Genomic DNA, 23,860 nt, shown 5'->3' with positions numbered 1-23,860 from the left:
AGGAAGATAAAATCAAGAAACACTTAATTCATAGGGTCAGAATAAACCAACAAGACAATGCTACCAGTAGAAAAGAATGCACCAAAAAGGCCTTGGTCAGGACCGCCTACCAAGGAACTCTGACAACTCTGAATGAATCTTTAACTAGATTCAAGAACTGTTTTGATTCGAATATCCTGCCTGGAAGTATGATGTAGAACTCAATTTTTATATTTTTTTGAAAAATACATTAGGTATTTAAGGTACATAACAGCATGCATGATGACAGAAATCTTTGGGGGGAAAAAAAAGATGAATAATGCAGAAGTAAGTTTTCTTGTTTCTTCTTTTTATTGAAGCTGAGAAGATTCTGGAGATATTTTAGCCTGAAACCCTGTAAATCCAGTTGGCTTGATTTAAGTTGTATCTGAAAACGCTATAAAAAGCATAATACTTATTTTTATAGTAGAAGTCAGACTTTTCCACTAGCAAAAGATAATGTTTTCTCCACTAGTAATGGTGTCTCATCTAATCTAAAAAAATCCAGCTCAGCAATATTTCAGAATATACCTGAATAGAGGACACACTTGGGCAGACTTCACTGACCCATAATAAAGTACAAGAAATACCTCATAGAGCTACCTCTAGGAGAGAGAGAACTCATTTGCATTATGAGCAAATGAATTTATCATAAAAAGTACAATATTCAACTGTGGATGGATTTTCAGACACACAAGGAATGTTTTGCTACAGCAAAGTACAGAAGACATCAACCTGAACAAAAGCAGTACCATCACGTTGGACCTTAAATGAACAAAAGAGAGACAAACCTCTGCCTTCTCTGTCTAGCAGAAGAGATAAAATTAATACAGCCTCTATACAAAAATATGATTCCATCCCACACCTTTGTATATTAAGACTGCAAACACAAAGAAAGTGATTGGATTTCCTATTGTGTGCCACATTTCTTAACTGAATCGTCTCCCAGAGGCTAGCTGAACAGCAATTAAACAAGATTCACATGCAGGTAAATAGTTGATGCAGGGTTAGCTAATTATGAGCCTCAATTTATTGATTATGAAACTAAGGGAAACTGACATGTATAATTTCACAAACATATTTTAAATTGCATTTTTATCCTCATGTTACTGTATTTATCTGAAAAAGTGCATTGCATAGCCAAGTATTCGTATTTTCCCTTAAGGTCTCTATTTATACCTACATAATTTTAAGACGTTTCTGAAGAGATTTAAAGTACATTGCTCCTATACAGGTACACACTAAAAAAAACTTAGGCATCTTTACCTTTATACTCTTGATTTCAATTATGCTCATTAAACATTCCACATTTATCAGTAATGGCCCTATTAAGCACAGCACTTTTCAGTACAGAACCAAATTTAAACCAACTCTTACCTGGGTCACAAATTAGTAAAGTCACCTCAGTTTAAGCTAAAAACTATTTATGATACCCAAACTTGTATTATGTCTACTAAGAAGACTAAAGCACATCTTATTGGAGAATAATGCTCTCCTGAAAAAGAGACAACAGATGGAAGCAATAAAAGTTTTGCATTCAAGAAAATAGACATCATAACTACACTATGAGGGCTGCTACAAAAGACATTCTCTTTTGCCTTCCTATCCCTAAATATACATATCCCAGTTTTGCCATACATTTAGCCATCATTAATTACAGAAAATCCATGAAATCTGAGACAACTTCAGTACCTGCTTCATGTATGCATAGCACATGGTCTCTGCAACTCGTTTTCCTTCATCGTAGCAGGCTCTTGGTCCTATTGGATTCACATGTCCCCAGTAATCCTCATTTTGAGGGTGAACTTCAGGATCTACAGGGTGAAAAAAAAACCTTAAACGATCTTCTGTTAAAATGGTGACTATATGCTATGAATCTTTTAGGTCATTGGCGTTATACAATTCAACATCTCATGACTGAACTATGAATTTTAAAAAGATTAAGTTTCCACATCATTCCTTAAAACCAAAATTTACTAGAACCATCAAAATTACAGTTATGTAAGATATGAGACTAGTAAGATAAAATAGTACAAGCAAACAATAGTCATCACCTGTTTTCCCCTAAAAGAGAGCACACAGAGGGTTAAATTCAATGCTTCTCTGCAAAGACAGACCACCTCAAGGGCACAAATGACTCTTATCTAATGTTAATTCACAGGAAATATTATAGGTTATATAGGCATCACTTTTGACCATATTTGGAAAAAAAGAAAGCATCTTCAACTTTTATAAAATAAGAAAGAATAAAATAAAAATGGACAGAATGGAGAAGTACTGCATTTCTTAAAGAAAGAGTAGAGTGAGGTATCACAGTGTACTTGCCATGTTTCTTCTGTTTTATCCTAAGCATTTTTTTACTAGCACTGGGCACAATCAGGTTAGATAATCCTTTGGTTTGATCAAAGATGACTTCAGGGCCCTGGGAGACCTGGTTGAGGGGTCAGGGGCACAAATAATTTTTTCATCAATACCCTTAACTGCAGGAGGGAATACAGTAAGGAACAGGTCAGCAGCTATAGTTAACAAGTGGCTTAGAGGCTGGTGCACTCAAAAGAATTTTGGGTTTTTTGATATTGGGAAACTTTCCACTGCACCAGGCCAGCTGGCAACAGATAGAGTACATCTGTCCCAGAGAAGGGGAAAGATCACTGTATATGAGAACGGACTGTCCCCCAAAGATAAAAAGATCCTGGGAAGGGAATTGGCAGGTCTCATCGACAGGGCTTTAAACTAGTTTCGAAGGGGGAAGGGGCTGAAAAGAGTCCTCTCAGACAAGAGTCTGGGGGCGACAAGCTAGAGTCAGAGGTGAAACCAGCAGCCCAGCTGAAGTGCATGTACACTAATGCACGAAGCATGGGTAACAAACAGGAGGAGCTGGAAGCCTTGATGCAGCAGGAAAATTATGATATAGTTGCCATCACAGAGACGTGGTGGGACGACTCACACGACTGGAGCGCTGCAATTGACGGTTACAAGCTCTTCAGGAGAGACAGGCGAGGAAGAAGGGGAGGAGGGGTGGCCCTTTACATCAGGAAGGCACTAGATGCCATTGAGATGGAGATTAGGGACGATCGGGTTGAATGCTTGTGGATAAGAATTAGAGGGAAGACCAGCAGGGCAGACACCCTGGTTGGAGTCTGTTATAGACCACCCAACCAGGAGGAAGATGTTGACGAAGCATTCTATAGGCAGCTTAGGGCTGTCTCAAGATCTCCGGACCTTGTTCTCATGGGCGACTTCAACCTGCCTGACATCTGCTGGGAACTCAACACGGCAGAGAGGAGACAGTCTAGAAGGTTTTTAGAATGCATGGAGGACAGCTTCTTATCCCAGGTGCTGCGAGAGCCTACCAGGGGCAAGGCTATGCTTGACCTCCTCTTCACCAACAGGGAAGGACTGGTGGGCGATGTGGTGGTTGGAGGGTGTTTGGGGTCCAGTGACCACGAGATAATTGAATTCTCGGTTTTTGGTCAAGCCAAGAGGGGCGGCAAGAAGACCTCCACTCTGGACTTCCGGAGGGCAGACTTTGGGTTACTCAAGGAACTAATTCAGAGGGTTCCTTGGGATAAAGCCCTTAAAAACAAAGGGGTCCAGGAGAGCTGGACCTACTTCAATGAAGAATTGTTGAAGGCTCAGGGACAGGCTGTGCCAATGTGCCAGAAGATGAGCCGCCGGGGCAGACGGCCAGCCTGGATGGTTCATGAACTTTTAATGGAACTGAGGGAAAAAAAGAGGGTGTATCACCTTTGGAAGCGAGGGGAGGCAACCCACAGAATGTTTAAGGATGTTGCTAGGTCTTGTAGGAAGAGAATTAGGGAGGCAAAAGCACACTTGGAGCTTAAACTGGCCTCTACTGTGAAGGACAACAAAAAGTCCTTCTATAAATACATTAATAGTAAGAGGAAGGGCAAGGAAAACCTCCACTCCTTGGTGGATACGGAGGGGAACATTGTAACCAAGGATAAGGAAAAGGCAGAGATACTTAACACCTTCTTTGCCTCAATTTTTACTAGAAGGGCAGAACGTCTTCCTGACAGCTGGCCTGCAGAGCTAGCAGAAGGAGCCAGGGAGCTGCACAGTTTCCCTATGTTCCATGAGGCGGTGGTTGGAACTCTCCTTAGCAGCTTGGATCCCCACAAGTCCATGGGACCAGATGGGATTCATCCTAGGGTGCTGAGAGAGCTGGCAGATGAGCTGGCCAAGCCACTCTCCATAATTTTCCAGCAGTCCTGGCTCACTGGCGAGGTCCCAGAGGACTGGAAGCTGGCCAACGTGGTGCCCATCCATAAGAAGGGCCGGTTGGATGAGCCAGGGAATTACAGGCCTGTCAGCCTGACCTCAGTGCCAGGCAAGATCATGGAACAGGTCATCCTGAGTGCAATAACACAACACTTACAGGATGGCCAAGGGATCAGGCCTAGCCAGCATGGATTTAGGAAGGGCAGGTCCTGCCTGACCAACCTGATCTCCTTCTATGATCAGGTGACCCGCCTGGTGGATGTGGGGAGGCCTGTTGATGTAGTCTACCTGGACCTCAGCAAGGCCTTTGACACCGTCCCCCATAGCAAACTGCTGGCCAAGCTGTCAGCCCATGGCTTGGACGGGAGCACACTGCGATGGGTTAGGAACTGGCTGGAGGGCCGAGCCCAGAGAGTGGTGGTGAATGGTGCCACATCCAGCTGGCAGCCAGTCACTAGTGGTGTGCCCCAAGGATCAGTGCTGGGCCCTGTGCTCTTTAACATCTTTATTGATGATCTGGATGAGGGCATTGAGTCCATCATCAGTAAATTTGCTGACGACACCAAGCTGGGGGCAAGAGTTGATCTGCTGGAGGGTAGAGAGGCTCTGCAGAGAGACCTCGACAGGCTGGACAGATGGGCAGAATCCAACGGCATGAGATTTAACACATCCAAATGCCGGGTTCTGCACATTGGCCACAACAACCCCATGCAGTGCTACAGGCTGGGGTCAGAGTGGCTAGAGAGCAGCCAGGCAGAGAGGGACCTGGGGGTACTGGTCGATGGCAGGCTGAACATGAGCCTGCAGTGTGCCCAGGCAGCCAAGAGGGCCAATGGCATCCTGGCCTGCATCAAGAACAGTGTGGCCAGCAGGAGCAGGGAGGTCATTCTGCCCCTGTATACTGCACTGGTTAGGCCACACCTCGAGTACTGTGTCCAGTTCTGGGCCCCTCAGTTTAGGAAGGAGGTTGACTTGCTGGAACGAGTCCAGAGAAGAGCAACAAAGTTGGTGAGGGGTTTGGAACACAAGCCCTATGAGGAGAGGCTGAGGGAGCTGGGGCTGCTTAGCCTGGAGAAGAGGAGACTCAGGGGTGACCTTATCACTCTCTACAACTACCGGAAGGGAGGTTGTAGACAGGCTGATGATGGTCTCTTCTCCCAGGCACCCAGTACCAGAACAAGAGGACACAGTCTCAGGCTGCGCCAGGGGAGGTTCAGGTTGGATGTTAGGAAGAAGTTCTATACAGAAAGAGTGATTGCGCTATGGAATGGGTTGCCCGGGGAGGTGGTGGAGTCGCTGTCATTGAAGGTGTTCAGAAGGAGACTTGATGGGGTGCTTGGTGCCATGGGTTAGCTGTTTGGGTGGGTTGGACTGGTTGATGGGTTGGACACGATGATCTTGAAGGTCTCTTCCAACCTGGTTTGGTTTATTCTAATAAAGGTTTATTATTCTAATAATGCAAAATTCCTGACTATAATAAAAACCAACCCACTAAAAATCTCCTAGGAATCTATACACTCTACACTCTATATGCTTGAAATGATACAATCACTTTCCTATGGGCTTGCAGTTTGCACACTTTACTACAAAACTTAAAAGTGTTACAGGCCACATTTTGAAACAACTTTGCAGTCAGGTCTGATTAATCTCTCCAGTTTTTATGCTGATCACAGCATACCATGCAAGAACCATAGAACAATGGTAAATGCAGAGAGGTTTTTCATGATTATAACAGCCTGTAGCAATCTTAAGGGGGGCCTCAGTATCTGCTGCGATCTGTAAGGGCACTTCAATTTTTGTCTCCTTTCTGACAGAGGCAGCCCTATGAAGCACTTCCAAACACTCTGAACAACACTGCATTGAGAACTGTCCTTTATTTTTCAGCAAAATTGCTTTGCTAATCTGAGCAGACTCTCCCAAGCCTGATAATGCGTTTCAAATTTTCCATTCCAGATGTCAGATTAGAGCAAAGAAATAAGGTTCCAAAACTTGGGGTCTTCTTTACCTATTGGTCTCCTGTTCTAGAAGGGATTTTGCTGAATTACAAGAACATCCTTGGGGTTATAATTTTTATCTGTGGAGCCTCACTATGCATAATCAAAGGCAAGGGAGGCAGCAGAAATGCTGCACATGTTCAAGCTGCTTCTTTGGTCGTCCAGTCATTTTACTCATCTCTTGCTTGCATATTTACCTTTAATCTTCTAGACTAAAACTATTCCACCAGGGGTCTATTTCTTGAGGTATGTTTTTTGTCCCTTCTCACTTATTTCATAGATGAGTAAGTATTTTTGGTTTGGTTGTTGGTTCTTTAAAGCCTAGACTCTCACAGCTGCTCCTGTTGAGCAGGTGACTGGGCTGGTATATCTCCATTAATCTCACAGCACTGATATTATCAATAAGGCAAGAGTGCACAACAGCAGGAAGTTTTTCTAGTAGGCACAGAGTTTCACATCCCCCAAGGAAGTACTGAAGATTCTTGCTGGATTCAGCAAGCAGTTCTATCAGTCATTCTCTCACTACTTTACTTCTTAGTAACAATAAAAGGAAGACAGAGAGATCTGGCACTATAGTTGAATATTACATTTTAAGAGATACCACAAGAGCCTGCATGCACAATCACGATTTTCTTAGCTTGGAGATTAGCCTTGTCTTCTGCACTTCAGGGCAATTGTTAAATCACAAAAATACATAAGTGACTGGGAAGAGACATGCAGATTTACTGCTTAAAGTATCTTTCTTCACAGGTTTTTGTTATGGCATCTGGATCTAATTAGAGCTCAATACTCAAAATTCGCCCAAATGCCCTTTGGAAAAAGAGACATGAACAAAGACATTGGAAAGTTACAGGCAACAGTCAGAGTCTCCTTCCACCATTCTGACCAGGTATTTAATGCAAGTACTAACACCCAGATTTTAAACTGCAAGAAATATATCTGATGAAGAAATCAAGCTAAGACAGTGATGAAAATGTATCATTATATCAGCTCAAAAAAGGTTTGTAAATATCCTTTTACATAGTCACATCTCAAAAGCTCTAAGCATTTTTATCTTTCTTACCTCCGTATACCTCTGAAGTAGAGGCCAGCAGCAGCCGCGCTCCAACACGTTTAGCTAACCCTAAATTATGGGGAAGAGGGAAAGATCAATGTCATTAGAGCAAGTGCATGAATCTTTCAGTCATGTTAACTACTTCAGTGTGATCCTGTTTTACATCTTTTTAAAGATAATTCAAATCTCTTACTAGATAAATCTAGCTGTAAATCAGTCATTTACGTATATGTAAATCACATCTGTTCACTCCCAAGCTAGGTAACTTGAGAACTAGCAGAGAAGGACCTGCATATGTGATATGTTTGCTTCTGGGACTAAAAGTTACCTTGAATCAAGATCCAAGAACTTAATAGATCCACACCTTAAAGGGAGGCCAATTAAGAATAAACCACCCCAGTTATGAAATCAGGATCTTGACACAACATGCTGTATTAGGATTACTGAAACTTTAAGACAAGGTACATAAAGAAACCAATACTGAATAATATGTTACAGGAGAAAATCAATCCCAGGGAGGTGGTAGAAGCCTAATCCCTGGAGGTTTTTATGGCCAGGCTGGATGTGGCCCTGAGCAACCTGATCTAGTGTGAGGTGTCCCTGCCCATGGCAGAAGGGCTGGGTTCCTCCCAACGCTAACAATTCTATGATTCTATGATTTTACCTTTATTATGCCCCCTTAAACTGCCTGGACAATCTTACTCATCTCTCAAGATTTCTCTGCACTTCTTTTCAATGACTTTCTTGGGTTCAGAAATGGCAAATCAAACAAATCTCTCACCTATGCTGTACAACCGTCTACTACCTCATTAATTTCTAAATCACTTAATTCTCTGAATTACACTCTCTAGAGTGTGACCCAAATGAAAAACTCAGCTGAGCTAATGCCCAGGTGTTTTTGCCTTATAGTAACATTCAGGATTACTGACACCATGTTCAAGCTGCAGAACATGGCAAATGGATCAAAGACTGGAGAAAAAAGCAGTGAAAGTATGAGGCATCCAAACTATAGACAAAACTGAAATGTTGACTTGTAATTATCTAGCATTAGCTAGACTTGCTTGGAGCATCTGACAGCCAAGTGAGGGAGGGTGCAGGACTCTTCATATTTGGAGTTTACAGAGTCAACAGAGTTATAAGTAGTTTCACACCTGATGTGGTGGAAACAGTCATTCATGGCAAATATACAGATGTTTCACAGTCATGAAAGTGAGAAGTGCAGTGATGGACACAACTTTGCTATAAAAATTCCAATCTCTTAATTGTTCATAAGACTTCTGTAATTACTGCATGCTCCATAGTCAAGTTACAGATATGAAATTATTGTGCTTTGACAGACAAGTTTGCATATTGTCAGAGTTCACTGCAGATGTACTTAAAGGAAAAAAAAATAGAAAAATTTTCAAATGAGGGAAAAACCCCATCCTTTTTTTCCTTAGAGAAACTTTTAAAAATGTACAACTCATCTGCTCCATCATCCCCTGTCCACATTATATGAAGTGTAACCAACTATTAAGTAAGAAAAATAGATTTCCACTTACCCAGCATGTTCAATGTCCCAATAGTGTTGGTCTTTAATGTTTTTATAGGATTATACATGTAATTTGGAGGAGAAGCAGGAGATGCTAGATGATAGATCTGGTCCACTACAGAAAACCAGAGGTAGGAAAGAAAGCATTATTATTTTCCCATGTAACTTACTAAAGGAGAAAGCATCAGAGTCAAGAAACCAGTACTTCTTTCTGCATTTTCTAGCATTGGAACTCAGCTACCTATGGGTTATATGTATGCAAATCTATTGTAAATCAAATAAAGACTTAATTTTTAATAAAACCAGAACTGAAGCATAATATATATCAACAGTGTTGACAAAGATACAGAAATCTGTGTGGGTGTTGACACTCCCCACTTGTAAAAATTTCAGTTATGAATGGAATGGAAAAGAATAAACCAGTTGGAAGAGACCGTCGAGATCACTGCATCCAACCTATCATCCAGCACTATCTAATCAACCAAACCATGGCACCAAGTACCCCATCATGTCTCTTCTTAAACACCTCCAGTAACAGTGACTCCACCACCTCCCTGGGCAGCACATTCCAATGGGCAAACACTCTCTCTATGAAGAATTTCTTCCTAACATCCAGTCTAAACAGCTTGAGTCTGTGTCCTCTTGTTCTGGTGCTGGTTGCCTGGGAGAAGAGACCAACTCCCACCCGGCCACAATCTCCCTTCAGGTAGTTGCAGACAGCCAGCTTTGTTGCCCTTCTCTGGACACATTCCAGCAACTCAACATCTTTCTTGAATTGAGGAACCCAGAACTGGACACAGGTCTCAAGGTGTGGCCTAGCCACTGCTGAGTACAGGGGCAGAATGACTCCCTTGCTCTTGCTGGCCACACTGCTCCTGATACAGGCCAGAATGCCATTGGCCTTCTTGGCCACCTGGGCACACTGCTGACTCATGTTCAGCCTACTATCAACCGGTACACCCAGGTCCCTTTCTGCCTGGCCACTCTCCAGCCACTCTGACCCCAGCCTTTAGCATTGCATAGGGTTGTTGTGGCCAATGTGTAGAACCCAGCACTTGGATGTGTTAAATCTCATGCCGTTGGACTCTGCCCATGTGTCCAGCCTCTCAAGGTCCCTCTGGAGAGCCCTTCTACCCTCTAACAGATCAACACCTGCCCCCAGCTTGGTGTCAGCTGCAAATTTACTGATGATGGACTCAAAACCCTCATCCAGGTCTCAATAAAGACCCCTGGTGCCCCTGGGGGACACCAGTAGTGACTGTCTGCCAGCTGGATGTGGCGCCATTCACCACCACTCTCTGGGCTCGGCCCTCCAGCCAGTCCCAGACTCAGTGTTCAAAGAAGCCACTGTATGCAGCTTGCAGGCAGCAGGTAATCTGAGCACAGCATCTCAGAAAAACAAAGCAATAGCTGGTTACCTGTAGTCAATTCAAAGCTGAACTCTGGATTGAATTTTATGCTTTTCTACCTCTTCCTTCGCAACTGTGATAACCCTTTCACAATCTAGTTTTCAACAAGCTATGGTGTAACTGTTGCAGCAAAAAGCATCACATTAAAAGCGTTGTGTTCCATCAGTAATTTACTGCCCAAAAGTTATTGCTTTCCTGCCTCACTCCCTATTCACTTAAGTTTTTTAGTTTTTAGATACTTGTTGAACTTTGACACACAGCAGCTCCTATCCAAGTGCATCCTCTAATGACACCTGGGAACAGGAACAAAGACCACCTTTTCTTTTGCTGCACCAGCATACAGCTAGGCCTGTGATTACCCAAGTGCTTGTATAATTGTTATCTAGCAACAAATGTAAACAAAATACAAAACTCCAAAGGTTCCTTATAATTTTTAAACAAGAAGCTAAGTGTAATGAATAGCAGCCCACTCAAAAAAGAAAAAAGAGAAGGCGCTTTCCTCCTCCTAGTACTTCTTCCTTCTTTTGCATTCCAGCTGGCAATTGCTTTAAACACAACAATGAGAAGGACCTGGAGAGGAAAAAGTTTTCCTTGCCAGTCTTGCCTGTCTGAGTCTGCATTGTGTCAATGAACAATCCAAGGGGTAGCTGATACACCAGAAAGCTGTGATGCCATCCCACAAGAACTGGACAGGCTGGAGACCTGAGTCTCCATGGAGACATATAGTTCAATAAAGGACAAATGTAGAGCTCTGCATCTGGGGAGGAAAAACACCAGGCACCAGTACAAATTAGGGATTGTCCTGCTAGAAAGCAGCTCCATGGAGAAATACCTTGGCGTCCTAGTGAACAGCGAATTACCCATAGGACAGAAATGTGCCCTTGTGGCCAAGAGGGTTAACAGCATCCTGGGGTGCATCAAGAAAAGTGTGTCCAGGTCTAGGAAGGTTCTCCTCCCCCTCTACTCTGCCCAGTGGTGAGACCGCACTGGAATACTGTGTCCAGTTTCAGGCTCCTCAGTTCAAGGGAGACAGGGATCTGCTGGAGAGAGTCCAATGGAGAACTATAAGGATGACTGGGGGACTTGAACACCTCTCTTAGGAAGAAAGACTGGGAAGGCTAAGAGGGGATCTTATCAATGTCTACAAATATCCAAGTGGTGGGTGTCAAGATGAAGGTGACAGACTCTTTTAGGTGGTGCCCAGTGATAGGACAAGGAATAATGGGTATTATCTGGAGTACATGAAGTTCCACCTCAATGGAGAAACTTTACTGTGAGTGTGATAGAACAGGCTACCCAGAGAGGTTGTAGAGTCTCTTCCTCTGGAGACTTTCAAAACCCACCTGGATGCATTCCTTTGCAGCCTGCCTTAGGTGATTCTGCTTCAGTAGGGTTTTGGACTAGATGATTTCTGGAAGTCCCTCCCAATTTTTAACATCCTGTGATACTTTTCCCCAGATGCAAAAAGGCAGAAATAGACCACCATGACAAAAAGGCACATCAAGAGCAGTACTAGCAGATGGATAGAAGACAGAGCATTTGCCAAGTGTCATATGACCATCTTCTGGGTCAAAGGGGCAGGCAGCTCCAGGACTTTTCCCCTCTCATCCAGGAAGAAAATTTGGCTCTCCAGTATTGAGCCTCACACCAACTAAAAACATGACTGGTTTTCCAAAACATTTAGAGAATGTTGGATATTTCAGCGGTGTGGAAAGACAAGTTTCCACTCCAAACTGGTCACATTTGAGCCATCAAGCTGAAGATGTTGAGCCAAGCACAATTATTTCTCCTTCCACCTCCCCTCTATTACTGTCAGGTCTAAAAAGCACATACTCTTTTGTCTCAGAATTTCAGTAGGCCAACCAGACATGCTAGACAAAATCATCTACCTATGTTGGATGACAACCATGTGTCCTTTGCTGCAAAGCTGGCAGTTATTTAAGACAGCAGACAACTTCCACTATTCTCAAGGCGGAACTGTGGCAAGCTATCCTACCTACAGCTTTTCAGAGGATTAACTATTTGCGTGGCTAGGACAGCATCTACTGAAGGACAGGAATAAATGCATCTTGTAACTGACCTCCACATTGCTGCTTTTTTTATGAGGTAAAGAAAAAAAATTCTAGTTTTATTTGTTCCTGCTAAGAAGCCTTGAGCTAGCTTTGCAATAAAGCCATAGTGCAATTAATTGAAAATAACTGTGTGAAAGGTTGTGCAAAGTTGTACATAGATAGGTAAGGACCATAAAAGAAGAAAAACTAGTAACAGTAACATTATTCTGCAAGTTTTGTAGGTAATGCGCATCAGGGGCTAGGACTCTGTAAGCCACTGTGAACACAGCAGCAAGAGATAGCTTATCAAGCACAGGATAGTAAACTAATGTTAAAAAGCATTAAACAAATTTTTCATGTTACAATTTCACTGGAAAAAAAAAGGCAGAAAAGCCCCATTAAAGCTATGTGAAAACAGCATAGACACAGAATCTAACATGAACATTCAAGCCATCAGGTACACAGTGACAAGTATAATAATCTAAGATCAACAATAAAAATGTTATTAACATATTGTAAGACCAACAGCAACTAAAAATTGTCAGTTATGCCCTTTTCTATGTGAAAATCCACCCCTTTTTAATAGAGTATACATGGAATCTGGAACATCTAAATACACACACAAATGTGCAGTCTTGTGTTTTCCTTAATGCTAAACAAGTATGATAATCAATACAACCACTTTCACAAAACACTGCAATAAAACTTCCTTCATATAATCTATCTTTATTTTCTCTCTGTATCACTACATGTGTTCTGCATGCTTCTTAGGCAGAATCTAGCACCTTTCCTGTGACAGTAAATTACATTGTTTTCTATGAATGACCTTCATCTTCAATTTCTACCTTCAATGGGTCATGGTACCAGAAAGGATTAAATGGGTCACTAAGTCTACTAAGCACCTGCATCTATCACTGTACTTGCTAGTCAGGAAGTACTAAGCAGACAATCATTGATCAAAAGCATACAAACTAGTTTCTACAGCTTAAACATATGGACTTGCCTTGTAAAGAACAGCTACACCAGTTCCATTACTGTACATCATACTGACACAGTCAAGCGTTTCTATTGCACTAAACTAAAAAGGACTACAAACACAAACTCATTTTCCTGATGTTAAAAAATGTGCCTGTAAATTAAGGCAATCTATAATACCTTTATACAGGTTTACCATATTACTTGTAATGGAGTAGTTTTGCAGAGCTTTACTAGAGGCCCAAACACCACTCTTAACTTGGCTCTGGACAAACAAAATTAAGAAAAGGCACTGGCACAGGAAATTAGAAGCTCTGTTTGCATGTGCCTTAAGTTACATGTGAGATTACTTGGAGACTGAATGAATCTGGGATCCTGGAGAACAGTGTTTAGTAAAATTTCATCATCACAACTTCTGGAAAGTTGCTATTCTCAAGGCAGCTATAGGCTGTTGTTTTGCCCAATTTTCTGAGACTGCTGCTTTCAGCCTTAATGTCAACTCTGAGCCATAAGCCAAAGTCATTTTAGTTCAAATTAAGTCACAGATCCATTACAGTTCCATAAATATTTAATATATCTATGCCTATTGACTAACTGTATACCTTCTGAGAACTCTGAAAGCCAATCTCCTTTTTACTATGTATGCCATGTGTTTATAGCATTTCTCTCAACTTGACAAAGGTGGTTTCATTCTATCATTTTGAAAGCTTTTCGATAAAACTCCCAAACTACTTTTGCATTCACAACAGTCACTGAAGGTGACATTTAAGAAATGTTTTGTCAGAAACTGGACTGTTGGCAATAAGAATTAAAAAAAAAACACAACAAACTGAGACCAAAACTGAACAGCTTTATTTAACTGATCTTCACATGAAGTAGTTCAATTAATCTCAGGACACAAGTGGTACACCACTTATGAACATTCTTCTTGGTCACAGACTCCCAGAATGGCTTGGGTTGGAAGGGACCTTAAAGAACATATTTGGTTCTAACCCCTGCTATTTTCAAGGACATCTTCCACTAGACCAGGTTGCTCAAAGCTACATCCAGCCTGGTCTTAAATGCTTCCAGGGATGAGGCACCTACAACTTCTCTGGGAGAACCTGTTCCAATATCTCACCACCCTCATAGTAAAGACCTTCTTTCTAACATCTAATCTAAATCTACCCTGCTCGTTTAAAACCATTGCCCCTTGGCTACCACCAAATACCCCTCTAAAAAGTTGCTCTCTATCTGTCCTGTAGACTCCACTTCAGGTACTGAAAGGCAACTATAAGGTCCCCCTAGAGCCTTCTCTTCTCCAGGCTGAGCAGACCCAGCTCACTCAACCTGTTTTCATAGAAGTGCTCCAGCCCCTTGACCATCCTTGTGGCCCACCTCTGGGCCGTCTCTACAAATCCACGTTCTTCGTGTGTTAGGGTCTCCAGAGCTGGATGCAATACTCTATGTGGGGTCTCACAAGAGCAGAGGAGCAGAGTTGCCTCCTTTGACCTGCTGGCCATGCATCTTTTGATACAGCCCAGCATATGGTTTTTGTGCTGCCAGTGAACATTGTTGGCTCATGTGAAGCACCTCATCAATCACCTCCAAGTCCTTCTCTGCAGGGCTGCTCTCAATACACTTGTCACTCAGTCTGTACTTGTGCTTGGGATTGCCCTGACCCAGGTGCAGGACTTTGCTCTTAGCCTTGTTGAACTTCAGGACATTGGCATGGGTCCCTCTATGTGGCATCCCTTCCCTCTAACACGTTTACACCACCACACAGTTTGGTGCTGTTGGCACTTGATCCCACTGCCCATGTCACTGACAAAGATGTTAAACAGCACTGCATACCGCATTAGATAGGCAGTGCATTTGCATATGTTTTAAAAAGCCAGAGTGTCAGAATGCAGCTACTCTTTGCTGCTCCGTACAAACAAATAACCTATTTTGCTTTCAGCCGTCACAGGCCACAATTTTAGAAGTATTCTACTGCCAGGATGACAGGAAATGGCCTCAAGTTACATCAGGGGAGATTTAGAGTCGATATCATTAAAAATTTATTTACTGGAGGTGTTAAAGAAGTGTAGAAATGGCAGTGTGGTAGTTTTGGGCTGATGGTTGTACTCAAAGCTCTTTTCCAATTGAAAATTCTGTGTTTTACCAAAAGTTCCTATTTATGCCGAGAAATACTTGAGCCAGCAACAAAATTCCTACTATGCAACTGTGCTTCTTTGGTTCAAAATCAGAGCAAGTAGTGTGACCTAATTAAGTTGGAGAGCAAAAGAAAAATCTCTTAAGTGAAGCCTTACAACTAAAAGTACAACCCTTGAGGACTACATTGAACACATTTCTGAAGGAAGAGGATCTTTAATGGCCATGGTAGTGTTAGGTGGATGGCTGAACTCAATGATCTTAAAGTTCTTTTCTAAACAAAATGATGCCATGTTGCTATGATTTAAACTACACAAGTTTTTGGATAAAATGATAGAGCATGCAAATCGACACCAAGCTGGGGGCAGGAGTTGATCTGCTGGAAGGTAGAGAGGCTCTGCTGAGGGACCTTGACAGGCTGGACAGATGGGCAGAATCCAATGGCATGAGATTTAACACATCCAAGTGCCAGGTTCTGGACATCGGCCACAACAACCCCATGCAGTGCTACAGGCCAGGGTCAGAGTGGCTGGAGAGCTCCCAAACAGAGAGGGACCTGGGGGTACAGGTCAATGGTAGGCTGAACATGAGCCTGCAGTGCTCCCAGGCAGCCAGGAGGGCCAATGGCATCCTGGCCTGCATCAAGAATGGTGGGGCCAGCAGGAACAGGGAGGTCATTCTGCCCCTGTACACTGCACTGGTTAGGCTGCACCTCGAGTACTGTGTCCAGTTCTGGGCCCTTCACTTTAGGAAGGATGTTGACTTGCTGGAACGAGTCCAGAGAAGGACAACAAAGTTGGTAAGGGGTTTGGAACACAAGCCCTATGAGGAGAGGCTGAGGAAGCTGGGGTTGCTTAGCCTGGAGGAGACTCCGGGGTGACCTTATTGTGCTCTCTACAACTACCTGAAGGGAGGTTGTAGACAGGCAGAGGTTGGTCTCTTCTCCCAGGCAGCCAGTACCAGAACAAGAGGACACAGTCTCAGGATGCACCGGGAAGGTTTAGGTTGGATGTTAGGAAGAAGTTCTATACAGAGAGATTGCCCATTGGAATGGGCTGCCTGGGGAGGTGGTGGAGTCACCATCATTGGAGGTGTTCAGGAGGAGACTTGATGGGGTGCTTGGTGCCATGGTTTAGTTAGGATTGGTTGATGGGTTGGACGTGATGATCTTGAAGGCCTCTTCCAACCTGGTTTATTCTATTCTATTCGTACCGTGCATTTGTGATTAGGGAAGTGAAATCAGGTCAACTAAGTCAATTATTTCCACTATTGACTGGAAATATGTGGCATTTTCAGGCCTGGTTTACTTTCAAACTTGTGAAAGGAGTCATAAAAAACCCAAAAAAACTAACCACCCTACGCCCTCCCAAAAAACCGAAAACCCCACAACCAACCAAAAAGAAACCAAAGGTCTAAATGTGTTCATGGGAGTTGTGAAACAGTTCCCTTGAGGAGAGTATCCTTCAGATGCAAACGATAGCTGCAGGTAAGGGAATGTGTATATATCGCTTTATAAAAGACTGTACTAAAGCTTCCAATGGTTGTTGAGCAGGCAGGCAGGCGAAACACGAGCAGAAGAGAGACAGAGGCTGTGCATCTGTCTGCTGTTTTCTTTCAGTTTTATTCAACCAATGGAGCTACTGTAGATATAGTGATATGTGTACACAGAGGTAGCTAATAACCAGACCTCCAAATTAATTACTGCATTAAACCTCAATATGAGGGTTAGGTTGAAATGGAAGTATCTTTAGAAATCCCAAGTACTTTAAAAAAACAGAACTCAATTACAAGAGAAAAAAGGGTTAATACAATTACTATGCAAAACTTTGGGGTTTGGTTTTTTTTCCCCCCACTTTTCCTGACTTTCAAAACTCCCAAAACACTTCCACCCCATTAAAGAATCCAGGGCCTTTGCTTTTCTGCTTGAAAAACCCTTAGTGAACACTATATTCTTGTGTGTTTTCTGCTGACATCTTTGCCCAATGCTAAAGCAAACGAAATCCTAGTGGAGGACAAAGTCATTCACCAGAACAGTTAACTATAGTTACCACAGGGCTAAGAAATAAAATATATTTTTAGGTGATTTATTGCTGTCTCTGGCCAATCTAGATCAAGATACAAGAATGCTGAGTGCCACATCATGTTATGGATCAAAGATAATGACTCAGACAAAGCAGATTGTGCGCAGGCATCACTGTGAAGCTTAAAAAAAAAAATGTATCAAGAGATTTAGTGAAAGCTAAGCGTCTTGAGACTGAACTCATTTTTCATATCAAAAGTGCATACACTGTTCTTTCTAGATCAGAAATGAGGTCTCTTTCAGAAATAAAGCTCTGATTACTCTCTCAGGAATTTAAGTATCAAACAACCTTATATGACCTTGTTTAAACAGGGCAGCAAATAAGCAGGAGTTCTTTAGATACAAAACTTATTTTGTCATGACTTTAGCCAATCCAAGTAAAATGGAGAAACTGGGACTATGAAGAACTGATCTATGCAACAACTTGTTAGCCTGTTACAATACTTATCCCTCATTGTCTCACCTTTTTTCTTTGTTGGACTACAAAATCTGCTCTGAAATTAAATGTTACCATCTTCCTAACTTACTGTATCAAGGTTAATTTTATTTTAGCATTTAGCCATGGCAGCTCTAATTTACACTGCTGGAGGATGAGAACACATTTAATAAACTACCTACTGAATAACATGCTATAATTTGTTCTCAGTATGAAATGGGGAATTGGTGCCCTAATTACATAGAACATGGGAGACGTAGCTGAATGATCTCAGAATTCCCATTCATTAGTGCCTTTTAACAGGGCAGCAGTATTAGCAATGATCATTCTCTAAGAAGGTCTCAAGTGTAATCAATCCAAAAGAAGGTAACAAAAGAAGGGATTAGGCAAGTTGACAAATTGAACTGGCTGAGGTATAAGCTACCAGCACCTGGAGCCAATTAGTAAGATCCTAGCTCCATCATCCTGTCAGTGGAGGCAGAAGGTTGAAGTAAAATAAGCAGTAACTGAACCAGTACATTATCAGAGCAGAGAAGGAGCATTTGTATGAAGGACTGTATTAGCCGTAGTCAGGAATTCATCATAAGCAGTACCAAAAGACACAAAAAAGAGATAAGAGATTAAATTACTAGAGATTTGCCCTGTGGAATGCCTTCCATTAGAATTCAGCAAAAATTAAAAATACCTCAGATTTTTTTGTTTAAGAAAAAAAAAAACCTATTACATTGCTATTAAGTTTTAAAGGGATGGAACCAATTCACCAGAAATGCAGCATAATTTTAGTAATGTTTTTGTTGATTCACTATACAATTATATACCAGCATTTCTAGACTTTGTTGGGAATCTCTCTCAAATATGGCTATGGTAATGCTATCTTACAATTTGTCATAATAGTTTGAGGCTTCTGATAGCCCAGATGTTGAGCTACTTCTAATTCTTCAAACCAGAAATTTTGGGTTTTGCTGTTGATTTTTGTTTGTTTAGGGTTTTGTATTAACAAAAAAAATAAATCCTGAAAACTGGAAAAATTCAGTACTGCCATTTTCCTATTCTACAGGCTGTGGAATACTTCTACCTGTAGCAGGAACAATGCTTTCCATGGAAGAAACTTAAGGCTACTAAGAAGAGTGAGTTGACTTGTCCTCTAAAAGATTTTATTCTCCTTTTAACTGACCATATGCAGGTGCAGTATGCACGTCACTACTGTAGTGTTTAGACAACACATTCTGTGTGCAAGCCTGTGCAAGTAACACAGGGATGCAAGACAATGGATGGGACTGATAGACTGACCTGTAGCCACCTTGTCTTTCCACAAAATCAGTCCCATTAGAAAGTCTTTAAAGATTTCTTTCGCCCTATCCATTCAGAAAGTAAGAACTTATTTCAAAGAAAAAAAGCACTCCACACTGGTCACAGAAAATAGGCTAATAATAAACAAAGCACAAAGCTATTACATCAATCCAGAAGTCAGAGCACTAAGGGTAAACTACGAAATGTAGATACCAAAGCAGAGACTACTCACCTTCAATGTACAGGGGCTCAACGACATCATGATTTATCAGTTCGAAGTTCTCATGACCAATCCAGTGCTCCACATTTCTTTTCCTGCCCGTAAAGAAGTTGTCCACAACTGTAACCTCATGGCCATCCATCATTAGTTTGTCAGTAAGATGAGAACCCACAAACCCTGCTCCTCCAGTTATCTGCGTTAGGACAGTTGGTATAAATTTCTTTTTCTTTTTACAGAAACACCAGACAAAGTCTACAAACATGAAGACAGAAGAACAGTAGCTCTCAGATCTTTGCTTACTCCAGGGGAAACAACTCCATTTCCATGTTTTGTTTTTTTTTTCTCCCCAGTATTTATAGCATTCAAAATTTCAAGATACATTGCTTGACATGTTTCATCACCGTCAAGGTTAGAAGTTCAGCTAACCATTCATACCAACAAAATCTCTTTTCCAGATTAGATTCATCTCCTTTTCTTTCCTTCAAATTGGATTGTGCCTTTTTGTGATGGCAAGGCCTAAGGAGTCCCCAAAAGGTAAGCTGAGCATTGTTTGCAATTCCCACTTCTCTGAAAAATAAGACAAAATCCAGTTTATTTTTGTGTAAGATTTGCAGTGTCAGACGTGTAAAATCCAGTTCTTATCCAGTTTAAATTAAAGACATGTTGGATATTGTGTGTGCTACAAATTCTTTCACTACTCAGAGAGGGAAAAAAGGGTATTTTTAGATAAGATTCCTCATTTAAAATATCGGCCAAACTGAATATTATTCTTTTTTGTGTTTTAATACATCCACAGACCACATCATTCCCACCTGAAGTGGTCAGGCAGTTCAACTAGACGATCATTGTAGGTCCCTTCCAACTGAAAATACTCTATTCCATTCTATACCATTAGCTCCGACACTCAGCATTTGCCTGTCTTGGAAATTTATGATATTTCCCTGTAGTGAAATTTACATTTTTGAAAGTGATTCAGCCATTATTTCCATTCTTCAGCTGCAGTGACAGCTAAGTAAACAACAAATGGACATGGTGCAATTGTCAAGGAGGAATCTAATGAACGGATGGTGTGCTGCAGTGACAAGCACTGTGTGGAGAAGGATACAGATGTCTGAAGTTCCTTCACTTTGGGCTAGTCAAAGCATAAACATTTATCCTATCCACTCCCCTGCCACCCACTATTGAAAAAAGCCAGATTAGCAAAAGTTCTCTTTACAAACAAACAAACAACTAGGAAAGACAAAGGCTACGAAAAATTGGGGAGAAAAAAAAAGTTAACTACATCTGTTTTCTTCTGTAGGAACTTTAATATCTACTTCTTGTATTCTGACACTGTTTTTCTTATTAAAAATTCAGGGCCACCAGTGTGTTGAAGACAATTCTAAGTACCAGTTAATAAAAGAATGATTTAGTTGATCTATTTAGTATTCTTCTGGGTTTGTCAGGGCTTCTTTGTAGCAGATTCAATATGTAATTCAGTTCCTTGACAAACTCAAAGGAGAAAGGATTTTAAGAGACGCTCTCTTTGAAAGAAAGAAATATTGTCAAGGCTCCCACTACTCCAAAATGGACAGGAGAGAACATGTTTTTGGCAGAATGTTGTGAACAAGGAGAGGAGAAGAGTAACTGAGGGAGAATAGCCTTCTGCCAGGTGCCTCCACTTACCAGGGCAAAAAATAATATGCACAGAAAACCTACTGCCACAAGCTTATCCTGACTTGGAAGTGAGCTGCATCCTTGCTGGAAGTTCCAAGGGGTGTTTGTGGTGATTATGACAAAGTTCTCTGTGGATAGCCTAAACCTATTCTTTCGACTGAGGGTCAAGGAAATCCCTTGCTGCTACTTTTATTTCCAGGACTCCAGAGAAGACAAACTCAATGTCTTTGGCGCAGCAAAAAGTCATCTTCCCCATCTCCCTTTTGAAAAAAACAACCACAAAGCATACCAAACCAAGCACTACTTACACCACTCTTCTCTCTATATGTGAGCAAAAAAATAATTAAAAAAAGCACAAACCAATTTTGTCTGGAAAGAAGTTTCAAATTACTTCAAATCTGTAAACACTTTTAGATAAATATACATTAGCCTCATATCTCCATAAGTATAAGATAAAGAACTACTTGGAAAAGGAGCTGAATTTCCCCTGGAAAAGTAAACAATGGTGTAAATTTGTTTTTAATCATTACTTGAGACTACATTCAAAAAGCAAAGACCATTTATTACTAAAGCTCTCTGTATAATCTTCCTGTAATTACTCATAAAAGCAAGGTCAATATACTTAATTTCAAAATATGACTTCTAGATCACAATAATATATTAAACCACAGAATCATATACTGTATACGGGATGAGAACCATTTCTATATCAGAGCTGAAGCACCAGCACCTGCTTCAATTGGCATTCTCTTATAAGACATCCTTAATAACAGTATTTCATTACTTAGTAGTGCCAATATGCTTGGTAACTTCAGCTTCTACTAAAAGGCATAAGTATTACTGATGATTTCCTCCACCGAAAGTTTGTGTATTTACTGCATGGGGCCATTTCTGCTCTCTCAAAACACTTGCTGCCCCATATGGAAATTACATTATTTCATGCTTTTATCAGTCTACCATATTCAATTAAAAAAAATAAATCCACAACAAAAAAACAACATAATTCCTTCTCTTGCATAGAGAACACCATGGCCTAGTCCCTTCAGCAAATTGAGCAAACAAATCAATCATGCACAACAGTATGATGACTTGTGCTTATGAGGCTTGTGAATACCCATTCTAGTTGTCACTGAACTAGTTCTTGACCACAACAGAATGACTGAACAACTTGCTCATCCTTTTACCCAGCTTTCTCTTTAGTAATTTAAACTACACCCAAAAACAAAAAGTAGCATGTGGATGCCAAAAAGCTACACACTCCTAATTCCAACTACCTGCTTCTTGAAACAATAGACTTCAACAAAATAGCCATTATCTTTCAGCAGCAGTCTGTAAGTTACTATTAAAAGATCCACAATTTATTGGCAACTTGCACTGATACTTTTTCTTGAAAGCACCTTCTGGCTTACACAGAAAACATGACATTAAGGTAACTTTATTACCCTTGCACATGTGAGCACACAACTCAGGAATCTCACAATTAAACCCCTCTCTTCCATATTTAAGGAGGAATAATCACAGTCTACAGGTCTACCTCCTTCAGACTGTCCAAAAAAAAATAAAATAAATCACAGAATGACATTGCAGAACTAAACTAAATTGCTAATATTTATTCTTTATGTAGTTTTGCAATACCAATTAAGACAAATGTCTAATGATGCAGTAAAAACAAAGCTTATGTTTATTTGCATCATTTTAGTATTCTTCGAAATGTTAAAGTCAAAATGAGAGAGAACACTGGGTAAGTCAGGCACTTTAGCAAGGATTTGTCCTAAACTGTTTTTGCTCTCTACTCCATAAGTTCATACTCTTTATTTATATACCTCAAGTAGCTATAGTTTCTCTGCCCCTTCATAACATGGAGTTTGTTTTTTTCCCCTTTTCCTTCCACAGGACAGTCTGAAACAAGGAACAATTCGGGGCACTGTTAACTTCACAGCTGTTTGTAGACAAACTGGAAAGCCAAAGCTGCATCACAACTTGCTGAGATAAGAACCCTTTGGACAACTAACTGTCCTAACTTAACCCACCCCCCTCTTCCACCCTAAAATACCTATGATGCAAATACCAGAAACAACAAAGAACATGAGGTATGAACATACCCTCAGTCTAATTAACTGGTCCTTCTTAACAGGGCTGCAGTGCAGCTGCTCTTCCAGCCTTCTGACTAGATTTTGTCCAATTAGGTCACACGAGCTTTCTGTCAAGATGTGCCCAAAAAGTTTCCCAGTTTCTACAATTTAAAACCATCTGGGGGCACACAGAAGGACCCTTTAGCAATGCATTCCTGAGATGTTACAAGCAGTAGTTTAATTTGCACATTAAACCTCCAGAGCCCAAGTGTGGTTTGAGCCCATCCATATGCTATGTCTGAAAACAAAGTGAAACTTTGTGCAGCACACATGACATCTAAGGCCATTTCTTTATTCCTGCTCACGTCACTACTTCTACAAGATTGATAACATTTCACAGATTTTTTTAATATATATATATTTTTTTTAATTTCCCAAAAAGTAACCCCTGAATAAATACCAACTTACCAGAATTCTTTTACGATCCTTTTCTGACAAAAATTTCACCGGTGGGTATTTCTGGGTGAAACTACAGAACATATCAAAACACAGAAAAGAAACTGTGTAAGCTTCAGCCTTGCTGCTTCTTTCACAGATCTGTCTTTGAAATATGAAAAAACAATTCTGGAAACCACTCACTCTTAAAGTTCTGCTAAGTCTATGTTTAGTTCATTCCTCCAAAGCATCTGGGCCAACATG

At 41.2% G+C, this 23,860-nt stretch overlaps 1 protein-coding gene across 3 annotated transcripts in view; it reads right to left on the bottom strand.

Annotated features, from left to right (window-relative positions):
- Positions 1–23,860, bottom strand: part of UXS1 (UDP-glucuronate decarboxylase 1) — a 65,088-nt gene that overhangs the window by 21,213 nt on the left and 20,015 nt on the right. For all 3 annotated transcript variants that reach the window (XM_068137668.1, XM_068137678.1, XM_068137687.1), the window contains 5 exons: positions 23,630–23,690; positions 19,446–19,626; positions 8,850–8,954; positions 7,318–7,377; positions 1,711–1,832 (listed from right to left, as the gene is read on the bottom strand). In XM_068137668.1, the coding sequence (XP_067993769.1) occupies positions 1,711–1,832; positions 7,318–7,377; positions 8,850–8,954; positions 19,446–19,626; positions 23,630–23,690 (529 nt within the window). The remainder of the gene's footprint in view (positions 1–1,710; positions 1,833–7,317; positions 7,378–8,849; positions 8,955–19,445; positions 19,627–23,629; positions 23,691–23,860) is intronic.

This window comes from Melanerpes formicivorus, unplaced genomic scaffold, assembly GCF_026170545.1.
Source record: "Melanerpes formicivorus ecotype bairdi unplaced genomic scaffold, bMelFor1.0.p_v2 SCAF_1, whole genome shotgun sequence".
Taxonomy (NCBI): domain Eukaryota; kingdom Metazoa; phylum Chordata; class Aves; order Piciformes; family Picidae; genus Melanerpes; species Melanerpes formicivorus.
The sequence above is the reverse complement of the archived record's forward strand: the minus strand, read 5'-3'. Positions and strand labels throughout refer to the sequence as shown.